The 23592-nt window shown below is 41.3% G+C and overlaps 1 protein-coding gene across 5 annotated transcripts in view; it reads left to right on the top strand.

Moving 5' to 3' along the window:
- Positions 1–23592, top strand: part of Ctnnd2 (catenin delta 2) — a 795501-nt gene that overhangs the window by 540951 nt on the left and 230958 nt on the right. For all 5 annotated transcript variants that reach the window (XM_070042191.1, XM_070042192.1, XM_070042190.1 and 2 more), the window contains one exon: positions 23191–23323. In XM_070042191.1, the coding sequence (XP_069898292.1) occupies positions 23191–23323 (133 nt within the window). The remainder of the gene's footprint in view (positions 1–23190; positions 23324–23592) is intronic.

Below are 23592 nucleotides of genomic sequence, written 5' to 3'. Positions count from 1 at the left end.
ATCACATGAAGTGGAAATTTAATACAGTGGAGATTTAATACAATGGTAGCTTCACATGAAAATGGTTTTCGATTTGCTACAATAATCATACAGTCAACAGGCATATAGAGAGTCATAATAATCTCTGTGTACACATGTACCCAAAGGCATTAGGAAACAAGACTTGACATATGCCATGAAAGTTACATTTTCACAAACTTGCCCAATATGACTTACAGGTCTGGATTGCTGTCTAAGGAAGGTTTCAGGGAAGCACTCTCCAGGTAAAAATACTAAAAATTAAAAGGCAGGGAAAATCTTCCCTAGGAAATCTACATATTCATTCAAATTATGTTTTTTCCCTTGTACTAAATTCCAAAATTTTAATACTCAAAAGAGAAAACCATCTTTCTTAGGAAAATTTGGAGGCTACAATGCTTGATAAGAAATGTACTCATTATCTTGCCCATGTAATTGTAACCCCTCTGTACAGTATTTTCACAATAAAAAATAAAAATAAAAAAGTCAGCCAGGCGCTGATGACTCACACTTGTAATCCTAGCTACTCGGGAGGCTGAGATCTGAGGATCTGGGTTTGAAGCTAGCCCATGCAGGAAACTCCTTGAGACTCTTATCTCCAATAAACTACTCAGACAAATCTAGAAATGATGGTTGTGGCTCCAGTGGTGTAGAGCACTAGCTTTAAGCCAATGAAGGTCAGGGATAGCGCCCAGGCCCAGAGTTCAAGCCCCAAGACTAGCAAAACAAGCAGACAACAACAACAATTTAAAAAAAGAAAAAACAGAAAAGTGTATCAGGATCTAGCAAAAAAAATTTTTTTCTGGTAGAAAATATGTATCAGGGTAGCTAAACCATGCTGTTTCATGTCAACATAAAAACACAGTGGCCTGTCTTCAGTGCGGTAACCATGCATGTACGTGGCCTGTCCTCAGTGCGGTAACCATGCATGTACGTGGCCTGTCTTCAGTGCGGTAACCATGCATGTACGTGGCCTGTCTTCAGTGCGGTAACCATGTATGTACGTGGCCTGTCTTCAGTGTGGTAACCATGCATGTACGTGGCCTGTCTTCAGTGCGGTAACCATGTATGTATGTGGCCTGTCTTCAGTGTGGTAACCATGCATGTACGTGGCCTGTCCTCAGTGCGGTAACCATGCATGTACGTGGCCTGTCTTCAGTGCGGTAACCATGCATGTACATGGCCTGTCTTCAGTGCGGTAACCATGCTTGTACGTGGCCTGTCTTCAGTGCAGTAACCATGCTTGTACGTGGCCTGTCTTCAGTGCGGTAACTATGCATGTACGTGGCCTGTCTTCAGTGCGGTAACCAAGCATGTACGTGGCCTGTGTTCAGTGCGGTAACCATGCTTGTACGTGGCCTGTCTTCAGTGCGGTAACCATGCTTGTACGTGGCCTGTCTTCAGTGCAGTAACCATGCTTGTACGTGGCCTGTCTTCAGTGCGGTAACTATGCATGTACGTGGCCTGTCTTCAGTGCGGTAACCAAGCATGTACGTGGCCTGTGTTCAGTGCGGTAACCATGCTTGTACGTGGCCTGTCTTCAGTGCGGTAACCAAGCATGTACGTGGCCTGTGTTCAGTGCGGTAACCATGCTTGTACGTGGCCTGTCTTCAGTGCGGTAACCATGCATGTACGTGGCCTGTCTTCAGTGCGGTAACCATGCTTGTACGTGGGTCTGTAAGTTGCAGTTCTTCCAATTGTAGCTGTTGTCAACAGGAAGGCAGCATCCCTCACGTTGCTGAGATGCTGGTTAGTGCAGTGGGCTCCATTGCAGACATGCCTTCCCCTGGCATCAAGGAAATTAAGAGGAAGGCCAATTTCCCTTTATAAAATGAATGCAAAGTTACTGGTTGTTTTTTTTTAAAGACTCCTGCATTCACTTCGCTAAAGAGAAGGACTCCTGTTCAGAGGAGTTTTCCCTGGAGCTGAGGAGAATTTGCCATGGGGAACCTCTTGGGGGGAGCTGCCATTAGCCAGCCGAGCACCTACTGTGCGCATTGGCTGCCTCAGCTTCTGAGTGCGTGGGTTTGTCAGCTCACTGCTGAGTTGACAAGTGTGGATGAGAAGCATGACCATGACAAATGGCACCCAAATATCCAAGTCAGCACACTCTCTGTGAAGGAGCCCATAGCAAATACTTCAGACTTTGTGGGCCAAAAGGCAGTATTGGCAATTTGATGTAAGCTGCTTATGGAACATGAAGGGAAGCAAATTTCCGCAGAGTGATTATTGATGGAGTTGACAAAAGTAGCAGTGTTAGTAGATGATTGTGACTTGTAATGCAGGCCTACTCATGAAAAGGGGATAAAGTGTATGGGAATATTTTGCCTGACCAAGCTTCAAAGAAGCTTTTTTTTAACCATCAAACAGATTACCGGTGTTTGTCTGTCCAAGCTATTTTTAGCTCACAGGCCATTTTAAAAGAGAGCATGACCACTTTGGCCCAGGGGCCAGCCTTCCTTTTCTACTAATTTTATGTAATCTGGGTATAATTCTGGTATTTATCTCTGAATTAGAAAAGTAAGAACTTTCCCCTGAGATGTTTCAGTAAGGCATGAAAGTCAGTTGGAGGACAATATTACAAGACAGTTGCAGGGTGGTTCAGGTGCCCAGAACTGATGAGATGAGTACAGTTCTATCTGACGACTGCTCCTTACTGAGTAGTTAGTTCCATTGTTGTACAATGGCTTTCCCACTATTTAAAAGATTGGCTAGAATGGAATAGATTCTTAAATCCACAGGCTGGAAATTTTGGTTTGGTATTTGGAAAGTAGGGTGTCAGATTGTATATGTGGGACTCATATATTTTTATTGTGGGTCTCAGCAGAAAATATGGACAAAATAATTGTCATCCTGTCCTTTCCTTCCTCCCCTCCCATTCTCTCTTCTCTCTCTGTCATAAGTAGAGCCAAGTATGTAAACAATATGAGACACTGAAAAGGATTGCATGATCCCGATTCTTTCTCTCAGCCCAATACTGTTTCCAATTGAATATAAAGTATTTCACAAACACACTGGACCCCTCCCTAGAACTGAGATTAATGTCCAGATGAAAGAAGACAATAGGATCACTGACATTGTTTATCATATTCACCTGTGTGTGGAGAAGAGGAAGAAGGAAAATAACTGCTCAGCAAATCAGGAATTTAAATGAATTAAAATCATCAAAGAAGGCACATTTCTGCCTCGATCTTACTGTAATTTTTAAAGCTAATTATTACTCAATAACTTGACAAGCAGTATGCCACATACTTTATATCTGAAGTGGAGATAGGCATGGTTATCTAATTCTTATGGATGTATGCATACATGTACACACATATATATATATGTGTATAGTCATTTTTTTCAGTCTGTTAGCGGGTAATAGGATGATTTTTATCATAAAGTGTTTTAGAAGTAAAGAAATGAAATTTAACAGGACAGAACCTATCAAAATGCATCTCCCTTAGTAAGGATAATTAGTTTTTACACTTAATTATGTGCATAGATATGCATTTGATTGGATATGTGTGAGATGGATAGCACTGCAACTATTTCATATTGGAGCTTGTCTTAAAATTTTGAAACATAGCAGTATGACTTGGGAAGTGATTATTGCAGGAGTGATTCATCTGGTCCACATACTCTAAGAGAATTAGGCTCCTACATACTTTGAACCTTATGGTCAATTGTTAAGGCAGAATTAACAAGCTATGCCATACAATTTAATTTCAATAAATATTTTTCTCTTTGGTTCCACATGACCTTCACACCAACTATTATTTAGTTAGCTTTCCCTATCTGCTTGTGATTAGGTTTCTTATCTGCGACTTGAAGTTTTCTTGCAACAAGAAGGCTAGGGATTGGGTTGCAGTAATCCTGCAATGGCAAACAAAGAATGTATTAAGAAACACAGCCCCAAAGTATAAGGTTGAGCACTAATTTAGGGAGAACCAAGCTTGATCCTTTCTATTACAGCTTCTGAGGTACCATGTGATGAAACAAGGATCCTGTGTTTTTTTTATGAGTATTGCATTCTCTATTGTCTCCCTGCTGAGTTAAAATCAATTCAGCCAGAAATCCAACACTGGGAAACTGTGAGAATTCTCACTGATTGAGTATTACAGTGACTGGATTTTTTTTGCTTTTTCTTTTTTACTATCTTGTTTGCCTGTGAATGTATACTAATAGGCTTACAGAAATAAGATCATCTACCTTACAAGTTGCAATGTTATTATATGAAGTATTTCACCAGGTGTTATTAGTGACTGTATATTAATTATATAATTTACTGCTTCATGTGTGGGTCTCTGACAATGTAACTTGGCATTTAAATGTTAGAACTTAGAAATCATGGGCAAGAGAAAGGGTTACCATACTCAGACATTTTGTTTGTGAGCAACACAAAAGTAAAAAAGAAAGCCTTGCTTTGGAGGAGGTTTTAGAAGGAACTAATTCTAGTAAATTCCAACATGCATGGAAAGTTTTATCAAAACAGAGCATAGAAAGATACAGATGCAATGCAAGTTCACTGAGAAAGTTTGCTTTCTGTCTTGGAGTTTAGAATTGAAAAATGTTTCGAGAAATAATTATCATGTGATTAATGTTCTCAAGGCTTACCTTATGCCACTCGAGGCCCATGATTTACCATCATTTCCAGTCAGGAGTATAATTTTTGGCACTTAGCATGTATGGATAAACGTCCAGTCTATGAGCACGCTTGTGGCTTGGTTTATGTCGTGGCAGTGTAAATATTGATTCTAGCCTGCCTGTTTGAGGGGGAGGGCTTACTCCCGTACAAATCATTCTGCAGGCATCCAAAGGGCAAGTCTAGAGAGGAACTCTGGCAGCAAACTCAGAAAGAGGCACCTTTTTTGTAAGTGTCTATGTTGATGCCACCTTCACCTCCGTGTACTATTCGTGGGGCCAGCAGCTCTCATTCCCTGACACCAGACGCACCACCGTGTCACGCGCGGTATCACAGAACCATGGGCTCCTAATGTGCTACTGGATGATTAAATATGAGGTTCGGACACAGTGTGAAATTGTCTTTTTTTTTTTTCAAAGTAAGGAGATGATGGGTTGCTTTTCAGCTGATAGCTCTAGCTATTTTGGTCAAGTCAAACAAATCAGAGAAAGTTAATATTGCCATAAGATATTAGAAGAGATTTCAAATGAGAGGTATGCGGATCTTACTCATAGTCTAGGACCCCCAAAGGGTCAGACAGGTGTTGTACATTTTTGAGAGGTAAGAGGCAATGAATCCTCAGTACTGCTGTCTTGAGGAGGGATTGCCCTAAGCATGCAGCCTCCCTCTTGCTGCTCGGCATCTTCTCACCCACTCTGTGCAGCTCCAACACCATCCCTGAGCTTACGGCCAATCAATAGAGGAGATAGGATCCACTCCAGCCAGGCTGCTTCCATAGACCACAGCCTTAGCCAATTATACAATATGTGTGCGTGCATAGATATAATTATATAGCATCATATATTTATAATTATTTATAAATTACATATTATATATAGTTATATATAAACATACGTATAGATTATTTTATGATATAGATAGATCTTTGTTTGATGAAAAGTTTTTCCGAAATACAGATACAAAACAGACCAAGTATTCATTTTATCAGTGAAGAGAGTTCAGCTTTGTTAACTAACTTCCCGGGTTCCTTTAACCACCTATAATAGTACTAAGTACTAATGGACAGATTTCAATGTGCTGTCATATTTCTGTAGTTATTTATTTTGTCTTTCTTCTATGATTATTTTGTTCTAGTGAAAATAATAAATCTCATACCACTGAAATAGGAGCTCATCTTCAATATTGTAGGATGCCATATAACTTCTTTGGGAGAAATAAATAAGATTATACCACACACATAAACTATACTCAAATGGGCCAAAAAAGAAAGAAAGAAAATATTTTTGAAAAACTTGGTGAAAGTGTAAATTGCTCACCAAGATAGCTGTCTTATTTTGAAAAAAAAAATTTTACCAGTACTTTTGAAGCCAAAAGCACCAATGTAAGTGTTCAGAGGCTCATGGTTGAAAGGATTCCAGTGGAAAGATAATACAGCTCCAGAGCACATAAGCCAGTCTTACACTGTAGTGTAGATAGGAAGATCCCATGCATCTCCTACCCTGTTTTAAGTCATACCTTTAAAATTGAGAAAGCAAATGGGATACCTGACTAAAATTAATCTTCAAATTACTCAGCATGCTCTTTTATTGTAATTACGCTCACATTTAGTTGAAGAAAGTAATGACTTCATCTAGGCATTTCTATACATGCATATGCTACATACTGCTAATCAGCAGCTTCATTGTAAGAATTCCGTATATACATATAACATCCTTGATCAAATTCACCCCTTTATTACTCTTTCTCTTGGCTCCCCCCTTTTTTAAAAAAAACAATGGTTTACAGATTTCATTATCCTGTCTTCATACACATTGACTTAAATTTGCAAGATAATCAGGAAAGGGAAATGCTTGACATGAGTCCTGTGTCTCACTGCACCTGCTTGGCTTTTGCAGAACTGATGTTGGGGGCAGACATCTTTAAAAGCCTGCACTTCACACAGGGCCTCTGAGTCTCCCAAGGTGCAAGGCCACTTTCATTTTCAATACAGCATTTTCTGGTACTTTGTAATTCGTTTCATTCATATGATGCCTTAGTAGTTTTCCTGGCTGGTGGAGTTGAGGTCTCCTTTATTTTTTTGTGGCAGTACTGGGCATGAACTCAAAGCCTGAGCCCTGTTCCTTAGCATTTTTGCTCAAGGCTATTTCTCTACCACTTGAGCCACAGTTCCATGTCTTCCTGTTCGCTGGTTAATTAACCATAAGAGTATTGTAGACTTTTTGCCCCAAATTAGCTTTGAACTGTGCTTCTCAGATCTCAGCCTCCTAAGTAGCTGAGATCAGGCAGGAGCTACCAGCACCCAGCAGTGTTTTCCTGTTCCTTTAACCTGACCTGTCCTCCAGGGTGAGGGGCCATTGTTGACTTTCCCATCAGCATGGCAAACTCAAAGGAGGCAAACACCTTTTGTTCTTTACTATGACTAACACTTTGGTAGAAGTTAAATGTTAGCCACCAAACCCCTGATTGAACCTCCTTTTGTGATGCTGTTTTAATGGTTACATATTCTTACAAAATACAATATACTACTACCTGGAAGACTTTGCTTCCTATCAGATGATTTTTTTTTCAGGATATGTCTGCCACATACACAAAATGCTTGCAGTCTTATGAAACCATGTGTTCCCGATTTGCCATTTCAGATCTGAACAAATAGGTTCCCCTCTCTTGTTCGTTGGGCATCCACAAGGGAGTGTCAGAAAACAGACCAGGTTTTTAGGGTCTTTTATGTGAAAAATAATCATCGTCTCTGTGTCTCAGCTAATGACTGGTGACATCTAGTGGTGGCTCTGTTTCAGGCACTCAGTTGGCTCTCCCCTGAAGAGGCAGAGCCTGAAGAAGCCGTAGTAGACATGTCTTCACCAGTCAAACATTTGTGGATGGATATGGTCATGTACCAGCACCACTTGGAGCCACTGTCAAACCTCCCATCAGTCATCGTAACTGATGGAGGGGTGCTCTCCCACTGTCCCTGCCTTGGTGGACAATGGTGGATTGGAGATTCCATCAGATCACCAGCACCAAAAGCCAGATTGTCTGAGTGCAGTGGTGGCCACTGACAAGGAGACATTTGTCTCCCCCTGATGTTTTCTGGAAGTTTCCATATGGGAAGCCAACCCATAATGGCAGCTTCTTTATTAAATATGTGCAATGGAAATTATGCTAATTAAGCTGGAGGGTAATTATAGGCTAGGAAGATTCTCTCACAGTCTGACTTGAATTGTTGTAGATAAATGTGCATTAACTTAATAGTGTGCAGCTAATTATGAAAGGTAAAGGGGAGGAAGAGCTGTAATCAGTTACAGGATGTTTGAGAAATGCCGCCTTCTGCAGTGAACTCCACCGTTCAGGCCCAGGTAATCTATCGAGGCAAATTCTTCCATTTCTGTCCGATTCTCAGTACTGCAGTAAAAATAGCCACCGCTGACTAATTAACCCATTTAACTCTGTTAGTCAGTGGCGTTTATTACAGCAGAGAGCTAAAAGCTGTGGCGCACTGCCGTTTTATGTCCTATTCTAAGTAGATTTGTGACGTTATTTCCTTATACTTTAGGTTTTGTGTATATTTGTAATAATTATGAAAATGAAGTAGGGATCCATCCATCCCAGTGTGATTTTGCATGTTCAATGAAAACTGTATTCTGGGAAATAAATTATATTTACCTAGAATTAAAGCAAGCCTAAGTGGTAGTTGCATATCCTTTTGGGTAAATTACAGATTCAAAGGATCATCATCGTGCTTATGATGGTCATGTGAAGGCAGAGATAGTTATTTAAGCCTGTCACTTAACAATTTCTAATATCTGTCTAGAAGGTGGATTTCCTGTGTTTTCTGTCAAAGTCAACAGAGTCAAGTAAAGGAAAGATACTTATCAAAAACAGAACACATGGGGCTGGGAAGGTGGCTCAGTGGTAGAGCGCTTGCCTTGCATGCATGAGGCCCTGGGTTCGATTCCTCAGCATCACATAAGCAAAAAGAAAAAAGCCGCAAGTGGTGCTGTGGTTCAAGTGGTAGAGTGCTGGCCTTGAGCTGAAGAACTGAGGGACAGCGCCCAAGCCCAGAGTTCAGGCCCCACGACTGGACCCCCCCCCCCAAAAAAAAACCCAGAACATGTAAAGGTGACGCAAAATGAGTTTCAGATAATTTTGGAAAATGTAGTACTCACATGTTTTCTTAGGGTGGTTTGGTATCCAGTCAAATAGCAACAGAGTTTGGAGAACATTTTCTTGAGTCGGTCAGGATCCAGCAAAGCATACAAGTGGTCTAAGGATTTGCTTTGGCCAGGAGGGAAGGCCATACCCACAATGCATTGAGGAGCTTCACTAATATACTACCCTGTGGCTGGACAAGCTATGCCGTGGGACATTACCCTTGTTTCTGAGGAACTAGAAAGAAATCGCTGTTTGCTCCGCTAAATAACCCATGGAAATGGAGCTGCCCATGAGCCTTTCTTCCTTCTCTTAATATATCGTTGCTCTGTCTGATACAAAGAATATTGAAAACCCTCACAATAACTCTGAATTTTAATTTCAGTTTCCTAAATCTTTCCTGACATATATGCAAATTCCTTACAACACTTCAGCCATTTCTCTTTTGACTTAATCACATTTGGGCTACCTTTGCCTTGCCTTTCCCACACCATTACATTTGCTTTTTGCCCAGACCCTTAAAGATATCAGAGTTTTTGAAAGCTCATTACTTAGTCTATACCGCTCTTTGTTGTTGTTGTTGGTCATAGGGCCTGCACTCTGGGCCTGGGCGCTGTCCCTCAGCTCTTCAGCTCAAGGCTAGCGCTCTACCACTTGAGCCACAGCACCACTTCCAGCTTTTTTTTTTTTTTTGCTGATGTCATGCTGAGGAATCGAACCCAGAGCCTCATGCATGTGAGGCAAGCGCTCTACCACTGAGCCACTTCTCCAGCCCCTGAATCAATACCCTTTAGTGAATGTACAAATGTTCTTGCCTGTAAGATAACTCCATGGAACAATGACACTGGGTGCTACAGCGTCTGCCTTGCACTAGCCTCCATCTTCATGGTGACATTTGCACAAGATTGTTTTTTTCTTTTTTAAATTGTCTTTAAGTAGTTATACAAACGGGTTGCAATTCAACCTGTCAATACACAAGTATGATGCATCTTGATCTATGTCACCCTTTCCATCTTTCTCCCCCCATCTCTCCCAACCCTACCCAGCTCCTCAAACTACCCAGTTTCATTTTCACATGGGCATATTGCGTATTATGACTGTGTTCGCCTGCTTTTCCTCTCTATTTGTCACCGTTCCTATGGGGCTGATTCTAAGATGAACAGGTGGTTACAGTTGAGGTGCTGCCAGAGGAATACAAGGAATACATGGACAGAAGGGTAGAGTGTCACCCGCTGACATCACATCTGGGCACTGTACGTAGTCGCTGGCAGCTCCTGACGTGTGTACGCACATGCCAAGTGGTGTTCAGAGGAAAGAGCCAAACACTCCCCAGCACACCAGGGAGGAGCAGAGTGTGGAGCACATGTGGACACAGAAAAAACATGGGGGTAAATATAAAGGTATGAACTCAAGGAACATATTGGACAAGAGTGAAAGGATGTTTAAACAGTGACTCACGGTGGCGCCGCCAATAAACTGTTCGTGCTCCCATTCATTCTCCCAGTCTTTTCACCTTTCCTAGTTTTCTTGTTCGTTCTTTCTTCAGCCATCTTCTATCACTCATAGATGTTTATTTTTTTAATTCTCAAGACTGTCCTCATATTATCAAACACAATTTCTAACCTTTCTGGTATCAGCATTTGAACTCAGGGCCTCATACTTGCTTGGTTTGTGTAGCTGATGCTTAACCACTTGAGACAGACCTCCAGTCTGGCCTTTTAGTGTCTATTTTAGAGATGGAACTTTATTGTTTTTTCTTTCCAGGCTGACTTCTAACCCTGTTCCTCCGTTCTAAGTCACTAGGATTACAGACATGACCCACCAATACCCAGCTCAAAGCATCACTTATGTTGGTCTTAAGTGCTGTATAGATATAGCACCTTTAAATTATCCTTCTTGATGGCCATATTTAAAATACAAATCTCAATTGAGTTCTGAGGTGTATCCGAGATTGGAGATGTTAGATATTGCAACAGGTTTGAGAAGTCAGGGGAAAAAATAAAAAGGTGAAACATGGAAGTGGGGTCAATGGAAGAAGGAACTTTAAGGTAGACTCGTACTGGTAAGGGAGTGGAGCAGCTAGAAGATAGCCCATGATGTGGACACAGCCTTGTGATCGAGAGAACATCCGGTTTCCTTTCACCTCCCATGCCGAGTCACCTGGGATTCCTCCCGGGCATGGCAGGGGACCTGCGAGTACGTTAAGGGACTCTCAAAACATGTGTGACTCACAGGAGTCGGGAGGAAATCGATGAGATCAGTAGTTCAGCTTGTGAATGTAGGAAATGTCTCCACAAAAAAATAAGAAATGGAAGTTTGACTTAGGAGATCGAATTGGCAGTTAGCATCAATTCTTGGACCAGGAAACCTCCACTTGGGGAAAGAGCCGGGAGCTGTGCTGGCAGCAGGAGCGGCACTGGGAAGACAGCTTCAGCTGAGACCAGGAGGCAGCCTGGCCCGAGGCTTGGCTATCGCTGGATCATTCGTGGGGATTCCAGCAGCAGGCGCTCCCTGACTGGCGCCTTTTTGATGGGCTTCTTGAATCTCTCTTTCTCCCTTCCTTCTTTCCTCTTTCTTTCCCCCTTCTCCTTTTTCCACTTAGCTCTCTTTATCAGTTAAGTTCTTTAGCATCCGTTTCCTACCTTGTTTTTTGAGCTAGGCCATACTAAGTTTTCTGGGCTTGCTTTGAACTCATGATTCTCCTGCCTCGACTTCCTGAGTGGCTGGAATTACAGGCAGCACACACCACCGCACCCAGCCATGATATGGCTCTTTAGCATGACTGACTTCATTTAGGTCCAGCTCTCTTTTCTTTAACAACGTCTACGAAACCCTTGACATCATTCATAGCCAATTGTGGCTGGCATCACTAATGCATGGATATGTTTTAAACACTTTAATTTCTTGATTCAATGATACCTTTTACATGAGATTTTAACTTTCAATAATCATCTCACATTGTTGGGCTGGGCAGCAATCCAGCTGTTGTTTACTCTGACAATCCCTGACTTTAGCTCCAAGTTGACTCCCATGATGGAAAACATCATGCGCCCAATCACTCGCACACAAAGCCGGGATCCATGGCCCTTCCCGCCCCCTCCCCGCCCCCTCCCCCCCCCCATGCATTCCTTTTCTTTCTCTCTCATCAGCACTAGCTGTGAGTCGCAGAGACCAAGTGTTGCCTCGGCAGCTTGCCCCTCTCAGCCAACATCAGCCTCAGGGAAGATGGGAATCACAGAGCTGTCGCCCACAGGATGTCCCACCAGCAGCCAGAGCTCGAAACGTTCAGCAGATGCTGAGCAGCTGTGTCTGAATGGAGGCCAGGTGCTGCGGGGAAGGGACCCTGTCCATTGGAGAGCTGACTGCCTGCTTCAGCTAGTGCGTTTTGTAACTGGGTATTTGTCAGTCTTGATTACAAAGCACCAAGAGGACATGGGCTAGCCCGCCAGATCCCAAGCACGGTGCCAGCAGGCGACAAATAACAAGTATTCGGCCAGCAGGTTCTAGAAGAAGGAACTCTCAGAAAGAGGCCCAGGCCTATCTCCTGCTCTAACTTTGATGTAATACCAAGAGATACATCCTAGAGCTGCAAAAAGCGAGGGCTGGCCTAGGGTCAGTCTCTGATACTCACTGTAGCATTTTGCCTCTGTAACCAAGGGCCATATTTTAATCACTAATTGTTTATTAAAGGAAGAACCACCTTGAAATCCTTTCCTGGCCCAGGTCAAGTATGAGCACACATAGGCGTACGCATGTTAAAGATCCCACCCCTTTCCAGCAGCGTTCTGCACATGTAGAGCCGGACCATCACTTGAAGATGTATAAGCTAGTGACAGTTAAGACCCTCAGAACTTTGCTGTGGGCACTATAATTACAAATGTGTCAGAATTAATTTAGTAATGTTTGGACAGATTAATTCCTTACCCATTAGTTTATCTACTTCCCAATAATACTCAATTTTATGTTCCTTTTTTGAATAATTGTCAATAAAATGGTCATCTTTGTCATATTGACTGTGTATGTGTGCGTGTGTGCATGCGCACGTGCACGCCAGTACTAAGTTTTGAACTCAGGGCCTGTGTACAATCCCTTAGCTTTTTTTGCGTAAGTCTGGTACACTACCACTTGAGCCATATCTGTACTCACAGTTCGGGGGTAGGTAATTGGAGCTAAGAGCCTCCAGACTTTCTTGCCCAGACTGGCTTCAAACCTTGATTCTCAGATCTGTCTCCTAAATATCTAGGATTATAGCCATGAACTACCAGCACCCAGCTACTCTTGCTTTTTTATTCAGGTTGTAGATTGTCCACTTTTTTACACATTGAAATACATATGACACAACATTTTAATGGTTTAATTTTATAAAATTGATTTTATTGTGTTTTTCACTTAATTTTATGTGAGATAGTGTGTTTTTTAAGTCTGCGTTTTGGTTGCTTTTTCTGTATGTAAGTTAGTCCATGAGAAGAAGTAAAAAATGTGAAATGTTTCATTATTTTGTACTTCACAGGGACAACTTGTCATTTAATAGCACTTTATGAACCAGGCCTTTCAAAGAACTAAGCAGAAGAAATACTGTTTTGTACTTTTCACCTCTCTGCAAGAATCTTTATTACCTCTCTATCTAAAACACATCTGTCACCTCCGCAGTTCCTTTGTACTCTTGTTGGCTAGTGTGCTGTTTATTCCAACCTGCATCCTTTCAAGGCGGTTCATGAGACCTGAACCTGGCTTTCACTGAAGGCTCAGGAGAGCTACAATGCAAACAGCCTGATTGGTATAGTTTGTTCTCAATATGCAAAACTCCCTAAGTAAAGTCACAGATGGGGCAGAAAATTATGAGGTATTTTCAACAGCTCCATTTTTTAGGACGCTTTTCAAGTGGTTAACGTGCATTTGGTCCAATGTAAATGTTAGTGTGCAAGCATACAGGATGAATTGCCCGGGGGCCCATTGTCCATGCTTCAGGACCCATTCAACACTCGTATTAGGGTTTTCTTTTTAACAAAAATAATAAATAAATAAATAAATGATGGTCTCCAGGTAGATATTTTCTGACCTTATTTTTTCCTACCAGATGGGAAAAATTTAAGACAATTGTGCTATTTGAAGACATTGCATTTTCTTCATGAAATCATTTCAGGAACACATTTTTTCCTGTTGAAGCCTGTGAATAATATCCTACATTGCAACAAATGCAAAAATGGCTAAGGAATAATCAACCAAAGCTCTCCGTGCATGTCCTGATCATCCTTTGCAGCATGATGAGCCAGCCCAGACCTAGTGACTTGAGAGAACAATTGTTCAGTGCTCAGTTGTGTAGACTGAGCTTAGCTGGAGACCCCTCTCCTGAGTAACCTCATGAGGACAAAGCAATATGGCCAGGGCTGTGGTCATAAAACAGCCCTGATATGAGGAACAGTTGTGAGGCCAGACCAGGGGCCACTGCCTTCTCCCTACTCCAGACACACCCACCAGCAGCAGAAATATTTGTTGAAATTTGTGATAAAGGATTTCTATTTTTTTCCTTAATGTTTCCAGAGACATCAAAGAAATAGGAGGTATTTTGTATATATGTATATAGCTATGTGTGTATATGTGTGTGCACATATTGATGAATGTATACATGTATGTGCGCATACGCATATAGGTCTGTATACGTATGTATGTGTGGGTATGGATATATGCATAGAGATAGGCTTTAAGGAGTTGAATGACTAAATTCTGTGTTTAATAATTCTGAAATCTGTAGAGAAGGCTGGTAGGCTAGACACTCAGGAAGAAATTGACTCTGCAGTTTTGTGGAAGCATGATTTTTCTTCACCGAAGCTCCGTTTTTCTTTTACTGATTGGATGAATCCTACCCCATTCCTGAGGCCTCTTCTTTGTCCGAGTCAGTTGATTATAGGTGTCCCCACTTCAGGGGGATAAATACCTTCAGGGCAACACCTACACTCGAGTTTGATGAAATAACCACGTACTGTAGCCTAGTCAAGTTGACACATGAAACAGAACCTTCTAAAAAAGGGACATGCTGATTCATACACAGGGCAGAGACGAAGAATAGGAGAGAGAGACAAGACGCTCTTAATTAGCTGATCTTTTGGAGGCAAGAAGAAATCAGAAAATTGAAAGGAAGAAAAACAAATAAGACTGTTCAGAACTTTTCTGTTTAATGCTTCTTGGACAAGACTTTTTTTTTCTTAAATCAAACTACAGAAATGCTTTAAATGGTTGCCACTTTAGCAACCCCTTTCTTCTAGTCTAGAAGATTTTAAGACATTAGTTCTTCATGGTTTTCATAGCTTTATTGAATTTAAAAGAAAACACATTTTGTGAAATTGAATAGATAACATGAAACTTTAAGGATGGGGTCATTATACTGTAATTAAAGATCAAGTCCTGACCACTTCTATTTTTCTTTTGTGAGATTTTTCTGTGTCACCTTGAATAATTCGCTGTTCCGATTGTGCCTGAGCAAACCCTGGTGGAGAGTCTTTGCAGTGTTGACGCTTGGATTTTTGGTAATGGATTTGGGCAAATGCTGGGAGCCATTATGCTACTGGGGAGAAAAGCTAAGGGAGAGTGTGGCCAAGCCAGCTCCTCCAAGGGAAGACTTTTCCGGCTTTCCAGTCCTGCCAGGCCTCCCCACCCCACCTCCACCCCCCTCCATAGGTGTTGTCATGGAAGCAGCATGCACCGGATTCCCTGGCGGGAAAAGGTTTGTGCCACTCTGGTGTCTGTGGTTTATTAGAGGAAATCCATTAAGCCCAGGGCACCAGACTGGCTTCCTGCCAACAAGGAGCTCCTAGACACTGTGCTGAAACGATCTGACTTCCAGAGAAGTCTACATTTGATTGAGACACGTTATTCACCCCAGGAATGTAACGACTGCTCTACAAGGCCAAGTTCCTTGGAGGAAGAGAATCTGACGGGGTAATCAGGCGATAACAACAATGCTGAGATGCGTGAGAAGAGTCATGTAGCACAGGGTCTCCCAGGTACCTTTTCTTACAGATCTGTGCATGTACTGCAGAGCTCCCTGTAAGAAGAAAGCATGAAATAATCAATCATTCATTCTCCGAACAAGGCTCACTGAGCTCTGAGAAGCCCCCTCAGCCATCAGGCTGCTGTTAGGATGACTGGCGAGCTCCAGAAACATCTCCACTTTTGCTTTGCTGAGCCCCATGCTCAGACTCATGGTGATCACTGACTCAGGGTCCATAAGACAAAGGTAACAAGAAGTCAGTTCTACACACCCTCTCCCACTCTCCCACATGCCCTCGGTTCTAAACCCAAATTCACTGAAACCCATCAGAATACATCTATGCTACCATTTAGCAGTACTATGATTCAGCAGAGGCCTATGTAACACAACCAGGGTGATTCGTTTCTAGACTTCTCTCTCTTTGTCTTGTTGTATATATTAATTATACAAAAAGGTTCGTCATTATATTTCCATACATGCAGATTGTTACTTTAATCAAATTTATCCCCTCTGTTACTCTTTCTGATTTGTCATCTGCATCTACATTTTAGTGGCTTTTAATATTTTGTTTTTATACATAGGTTGTATTTATTCCCCATCATTCTCTTCTTTCCCTCTTCCCTTCTCATTATTACCCCATATATACCCACACACATATATACACACATGTTTACATGTTTATACACATATATATCTATCTGTACATATAAATGTATACACATATATACATACATATATGTGTAGTTTTTGTAGTTCTAAACTTCATAGATGAGAGAACATGTGTAATATTTATCTTTCTGAACCTGGTTTATTTTCCTTCAAAGGATGATCACCAGTCCCATCCATTTTCCTGCAAACCACATGATTTTACTCTTCCTCATGATTAACTTATGTGCTATGGTAAGGTCAAGGAAGGAGGAGAGAGCATTTCTGTTGGGCAGCTTTGTATCCAGTCCCCAGTGATGGGCACTGGACTTATCTTTTGCTGTTTCAAAAATACAACATCACCTCAGTGGTTCTCAGCTTGGGATGCCCAGCCCTGATACTCAGAAGAGGTATGGCACTACATAAGCAGGGGATGCTTTTGGCAACTGGTTGGTAAACGCCAGTGTTGCTGCTGAACACGTTACAGTGCAGAGCAGCCTCTCATCGCTAACCCAGAAGTATCTGACTCAAGATGTCAGCAGTGCTGAGTCTGCAAAACCCTGCTTTGTACTTCTGAGCCTGCATCTGATCTCTTCACTTTGGGGGCATCGTTTTCTGAGCCCCAGTGGAGCTCAGATATGGCAGGCTGTCACTTCAACCCAGTGTACCCACACTTATCTTGAAATGAGATTTAGATTTTTCCCTTTGTGTTATTAATGCAAACCTCTTTCCCTTCTCTTTAAGTATTAACACATACGATAGGCAGGAAACAGAAAATCCCCAGCATTTAAAGACTTCAACATAAATAGGTCAAGGGCTATTGAGAAAACAACTCCCAGATGACACATTTCATACATAACAGTAGAGGCAGGGATGGTGGTTTTAAATGTACCCCTAACTTTTAGTTCTGGCCTCATTCAGAATACAAATTTGCAAAACAACAATTGCCCAAATGACTTAGTACTCAGAGAAAAAGATGTCTTGAACTATCTGGCCTAATGTAGTACCTCCTTATGGTTGATGTTCTAGGCTATCAAAATGAGGACAATATTTTAATGAATCAAATATTTTCAATGCAGTATCTATTTTCAATGTAGTATTTGCTTTCCCTTACTCAGATACATTTTTTTTTATAGATTTCACATTCTTCATTGATTTTTTTAAGTTCTAGATTGAAGACAGGGACCTGTGGCTCACACCTGTCATCCTAGCTACTCAGGAAGCAGAGATCTGAGGATTGTGGTTTGCAGCCAGTCTGGGCAGGAAAGGCTGTGAGACTCTTTTCTCCTATTATACATAATAAAGCCAGAAGTGGAGCTGTGGTAGAGTTCTAGCCTTGAGCACAAAAGCTCAGGGACAACACCCAACGCCCCCCCCAAGTTTAAGCCCCAGGACCTGCACCAAAACAAAACAAATTGGAAGTGGCGCTGTAGCTCAAGTGGTAGAGCGCTCGTCTTGAGCTGAAGAGCTGAAGGATAGCGCCCAGGCCCAGAGTTCAAGCCCCACGACCGACCAAAAAAAAAAAAAAAAACAAACAAAACAAATTCTAGTTGAATCTTCGTTGTCATTTTTATATCCACAGCCGTAGAGCGAATGTGAGTATTCTAAATGGACAGCGCGCTTCTCCTCTGCTCCAGTACAGAAGGCTTTCTCTGAGATCCTGCCACCAAGTACCATCTGCATATCAGATCCTTGGTCAAATGGCTGTCCACACACTCGTAAAGAGCATGGAGAAATGCTACTGTGTGGCTCACAGGGGCAGAGCTCTGGCCTCAGCCTGAGGCTCAGTCAGTCCGTTGTGTGTGTGGCTGACCTTAATCTCAGAGTCCAGGTTCTCCTCTCCTTCTGAAAGCCACAGCTGCGCCTGGCGGAGCAGAGGGCGGGATCCAGCAGGGCCCGGAGGACGTGCTTCCTGAGCTCTGGGCTTCTTCCTACCTGGGTGGCTCTCTCTGAAGCTTAGGCTCTTCATCTGTCTGTCTGTAGAAGTAATCACAGAACCTGACTCACCGCACATCAGGAAGACACGTGAATTCACTGCTAATCTTACACAGCAACTTCTAAGGCCAAGCACATAAAAGTTGGGTGATCTGAGCAATTAAAATCCAGTTCACTTGTTGTTTGCTGGAGATGGGGACTAGACCTCTGTCCTTTCCTAAATGTCTGCTCTGATTATCACAGCAGACATTAATTTTTTTAAAAATCTAGTTTGAGGATAAGGTAGTAGATTATACCAGATAAATAGCTGGAAATAAATTAATATACCAGATGTAGAGAAAGATGTTTAATAACAGGTCATGTGAAGTAAAATATCCATGTTAAATTAAAGCAGCAGGTTCTAACTGCATTAGTACATCCTTTTTGAAAGACTTTAAACACTAAATTAGTAAATGTGACAGATTCTGGAAAGGTATTCTACCTGGAAGATTTTATTTACCACAATAGGAAATTGCAGCCAGGCACAGGTGGCTCATGCCTGTAATCCTAGCTACTTAGGAGGCTGAGATCTGACAATCTCTGTTCAAAGCCAGCCCAGGCAGGAACGTCTGCAAGACTCTGATCACCAATTTATCACTAGAAAACTAGATGTGGTGCTGTGGATCAAGTGATAGAACTTTCACCTTGAGCTGAAGAGCTCAAGGACAGCGCCCAGGCCCAGAATTCGAGGCCCACGACTGAAAAAAAATAAAAAGAAATTGCATAACTTTTCATTGAAATAGATGTCTAAACAATCTACCTTATTTGCATGCCAAGTCATGAATTAAATGAAACACAAGTGGCTTACAAAAGCCAGAGAAATGTAAAAGATAAATTAGGAAAGACTTTAGAGAAATAGCCCTCCTGTGGACCCATGTTCAACTCTGAAACAGGACCATGAAAGAAGAGGAAGGAGTGATGTCAAAGAATTAGTTGACAGTATGACCCTTCCCCAGGCTGGACCTTTATTTTGTGCCCTGGCCTCTATTCCTGGGCTCCAGTAAGTGGTTATGTTTGTTTGTAAGCAGTGTTGTTGCTTTATAAAAGTCAGAAATATAAAAGGTCACTGTATGAGTGACTACTGCATTTTAATTACAGAAGTCTTGATGTGAAGGAAGAAGGCAATCATAATAGAAAAAAATACTTACTTGACCTAGCATTAGACTAAATCGAGGGAGCATTTTATACATGGAAATAATAATAATAATGAGGAGGAAGAGGCAGAAGAGGAAGAGGAGGAAGTGGAGGAGGAGGAGAAAAGATTTTTTTTTAAGTGTGATTACTAGCTTAGGGAAGGTTTTGGTGAGGTTAAACACTACCTAGGAATAGGCTTAAAGACATCAGTGCTTTTCTTTCTTTTTTAATCATTGAATAGGTTTCCTCATTTAGTAAAAACTGCAATATCACCTTTTCATTTTAACGACATTGCTGTAATTACCTTTCTACACCCACCATCTCTCAGTCCCTCTCAAACTCATTAATAAAATGCAATGGTGAGACAAAGGACAACCGGTAAACCAATACAGCAGTGGTACTCACAGACACTAGGTTTGGAACTTACAACTGGATGGAGAGGGGAATGGGGGAGGGAGGAAAGTGGGAGAAAACAAGGGAAGGGTAACACTGATGGAAAAGAAATGTATTCACTACCTTACGTAACTGCAACCATCTGTACATCACCTTTACCATAAAATTTTAAAAAAAAAGTCTGCCTTATTACCCTTGATCTAAAAAGCAGTCAGTAGAGTCTTTAAAACTTTTTTATGGAGTCTGGCGTTTATAGCAATCGGAATCTCCATAAACTTACAATATGTCTGGATAGTTCCCCAACGGAAACTGTCGAGTGTGTTCTAACAGCACAGTAGCCCATTGAATGAGGCATTGCTGAACAAGGCATGTTAAATTCAAGAGGCCCCTGGGTTTTCTTTGGCCGTCTTCCTTAGGAAAACCTGGTTATGACTCTTAGGACAGTCCACGCTCCCAATGCCTTTCATGCCAGCGCCACATAGCAAAGAACTGCAAACTGCTTGCTGTTGAGCCCTGTGCTGAGCATTGTGGTTTTAAGGACACAGACAGTCCACACATGAGTGAAGGTTCAGTCACAATATTGTTGGTCTATGCGACAAGTTTTAATGGAGAAAAGGTTACATTTGCATATTCCCCAGATCCATTTACATTTCTGAAGGGAAGCCCAATAAGAAACCAGAGTTATGAGTTCAGCTTGCTTGGGAAATTCCACGTGTTTCTTATTTCTCATTGTTCTCTTCTCCATCAAGTTAGGATCTGACATTTCTAGCAGGTCTATACTGTGTGCCAGCTGTATCTGTTATTTCTAGCCACCATTACCTCAGTGTGCATCCACTAAGCAAACGCCTCTGTGCCAGCCAATGTGAGTTCCATCACAAGTCAGGCAGGAGTGATCAGGTCCAGCAAGGCACTAGAGGCCATCTTGGTCTCTGTCCTAAGACAGTGGAATCCACTGAGGCTTTGAGCAGGGATGCGGTTCCTCTTGGAACCGTATGGGGAAAGCAGTAAGGTGAGAGAGACTGGGGATCAGTCATTGGAGTGAAGATGAGGTTGTAGGTCTGTGAAGGCAGAAGTGGGGATGGAGGGGGCAGGGCTTTGCAGAGGAAAAGGTAACTGGAAACAGCCACTCTCTTGAATGGTCATTGCGATGCTTGGCTGACATCTGGACTCAGGATTCTTTGGAATGTCCATCTGCCCTATATGAGTTTGGTGTCTATGTGTGATCATACATATGTGCAAAGGGTCCTTAAACTCTTGTTCAAAAGATGCTCTTGGTCTTCGCCCTATGTCATTACCTGACTGGTCAATAACTCTCTATCTGGTCAATAAAATAGTCAGAAGTGAGTTCTGTCCTAATTGTGTTCCAGAAACATAAGCTTACCCACATTTCTCCTAACCATTCACTGTCATTGTGTGGAACCTTCAAGTTTAATTTATAGATATCTGTAGATTATGATTTACTTTGTTGAAAGAAAAGAATTCTAGAGGTTGCTACTCTGAGAAGAACTATACTACCTCTGTGTTGCTGAGGTTTGAAATCACGTAACCAAAGGAAATTAAATTACAAAGAAGACCTGCTTGTTACTTTTTTATTGCTTAATTGGTTTCTACTGAGATTACATAGGCAAGAAGGATTCCATATCAGCAGTCACTTAACTATGTTTCGAGCAAGTGTGTTATTGCGCTATACGTCTTTTGGAAAAATGTATATGTGATAGTGTAAGGTGGCATGTAAATTTATTAAATGCTTTCTGCACATGAAGTCGAATGCTTTATCTTTCCAATAAAAACTAAGCCACTTCAAGAGCTATCCTATTTCATATCATCCTCGACTGCTTTTGCAGAGCACGAAGATGTTGCAGGATTTTCTTGACAACCACACCGGATGTGATAAAGGGAAGATAAAGAGAACAGGTTAGAATCTACGAGGAAACTTTTAACCTTTGACTGGGCCTTGTCCACCCAATTCTTCATGGCTCCTCTGCCCACCTGACAGTATTGACCTGCAACAGTAGGATCTATGCTTCGGCGTAATTTCACAAGGAGTAGGAGTGGTTTCTGAGAAGCCATTTCGTTTCTACCCTAGCCTATTTTTCAGATAAATAGCACCCTTTGTGGCTAGTGGGGTCAGGTTTTTATCTGTGGCCCCAGAAGCTGCTTTTTTTATTTCTCTGTTAAAAGCTGCTTTTTTTTTTATTTCTCTGTTACAAGAATAGAACTGAGAATTGGTCCTGTTGAGCTAGGGGATTGCATTGAAGTGTTGTCATGAACATGATGCTATGACCAAACTATTGTTTCAATTAGACTTAAATTTTTATGCCATATTTATTAATATGTATCTTCTTTACAGTAGCTCAGGTGGAAAAGTGAGATACAGAAGAAGGTACCTTACATAAAGTTTGTGCACATTATATGAACAAGCCTGCTCGTTCAATAAATATTTTCCTTTTAGAAAGAAAGGTATCTTACTGCTTTGCTTTTATCCCCAGAGAATCATTGAGGAAATCTATTTATTCTTTTGTGGTTTTATTCACTTGTCTTTTAAAAAATATGTTCTTTTTTATTTATTTATTTATTGCAATGTTGGGTTTGGTCTGTGTTGGTTTTTAAATTAGTATTATCTTACCTTTACATAAGTTTTATTTTAAAAAAGTATTATCTTGAAGTAGTTGTACGAAGTCACCATTTAACAAAGCAGTTTATGAACATAATGCATCTTGATCTATGTCAGCAGAGCATATGGAAATAACAGTAGCAATAACAATAATAATAATAATAACACCAACATCACAGGCTCTTGCAACACTTTGGATTGTTCCAATCTAGTTTCATTTTTCCTATTTGATAATTAGTCTAAATGGTACATGTTAGTCTGTCAGTTGAAATAATATACTAGAAAAACATGGCTTCTTAATTGTCCATTTAAGCCTGAATGAAAAGTGTACATATCATTAAAGTCATGTGTCAGTTGTTTGTCATAATCTTCAGAAGCATGGAACTTTGATGCACTTATATATAATCTGCATAATCAGTAAATGTGAATGTATGTGTGTATGCCCTTAAAAATGATATGTGAAAGGAGATCTTTTCAACATCCTCTTAAATGGGCCATGCTTGAAAATACTGGGACCTTTTCTTTATAAAGTGTTGCATGTGCTTGATGAATGACTTGCCAGGTGCTGGCAGTCTGCTACAGTTTACTTACTTGTTTATTTATTTGTTTGTTTATTCCTCATGTGCTTTTATTTTCCTTTTTGTTCAGAGAATTTGGATGGAGAGACCCGGAACTGCCCGAAGTGATCCAGATGTTGCAACATCAGTTTCCGTCTGTCCAGTCCAACGCTGCAGCCTATCTACAGCACCTCTGTTTTGGAGACAACAAAATTAAAGCTGAGGTAAGTGTTACTCAGATTATCAAATGAATGGTGTTGGTTTATAACCACTTGGAGGGTTGTTGCTATTTTTAGAGGAGTGTTGAAAAGCAAAGATTTAGGGAAACTTAAATCATAGTGTTAACACTTAGTTCTGTATTGGAGACTGAAGCACAGTACATTTATCTCATTAATCATCATGCCTGCACATGCACCCTTCCAAGACCAGAGATGTGTTCCAGTATCAGTGCCTTGCTGTCATTTGTCTTCCTCTTCCCTATTGCACTCCTGCT

Source organism: Dipodomys merriami, unplaced genomic scaffold (genome assembly GCF_024711535.1).
Source record: "Dipodomys merriami isolate MVZ:Mamm:240054 unplaced genomic scaffold, mDipMer1.0.p SCAF_32, whole genome shotgun sequence".
NCBI classification, from domain to species: Eukaryota; Metazoa; Chordata; class Mammalia; order Rodentia; family Heteromyidae; genus Dipodomys; species Dipodomys merriami.
Note: the sequence above shows the minus strand (reverse complement) of the source record. Positions and strands in the feature narration are given on the sequence as shown.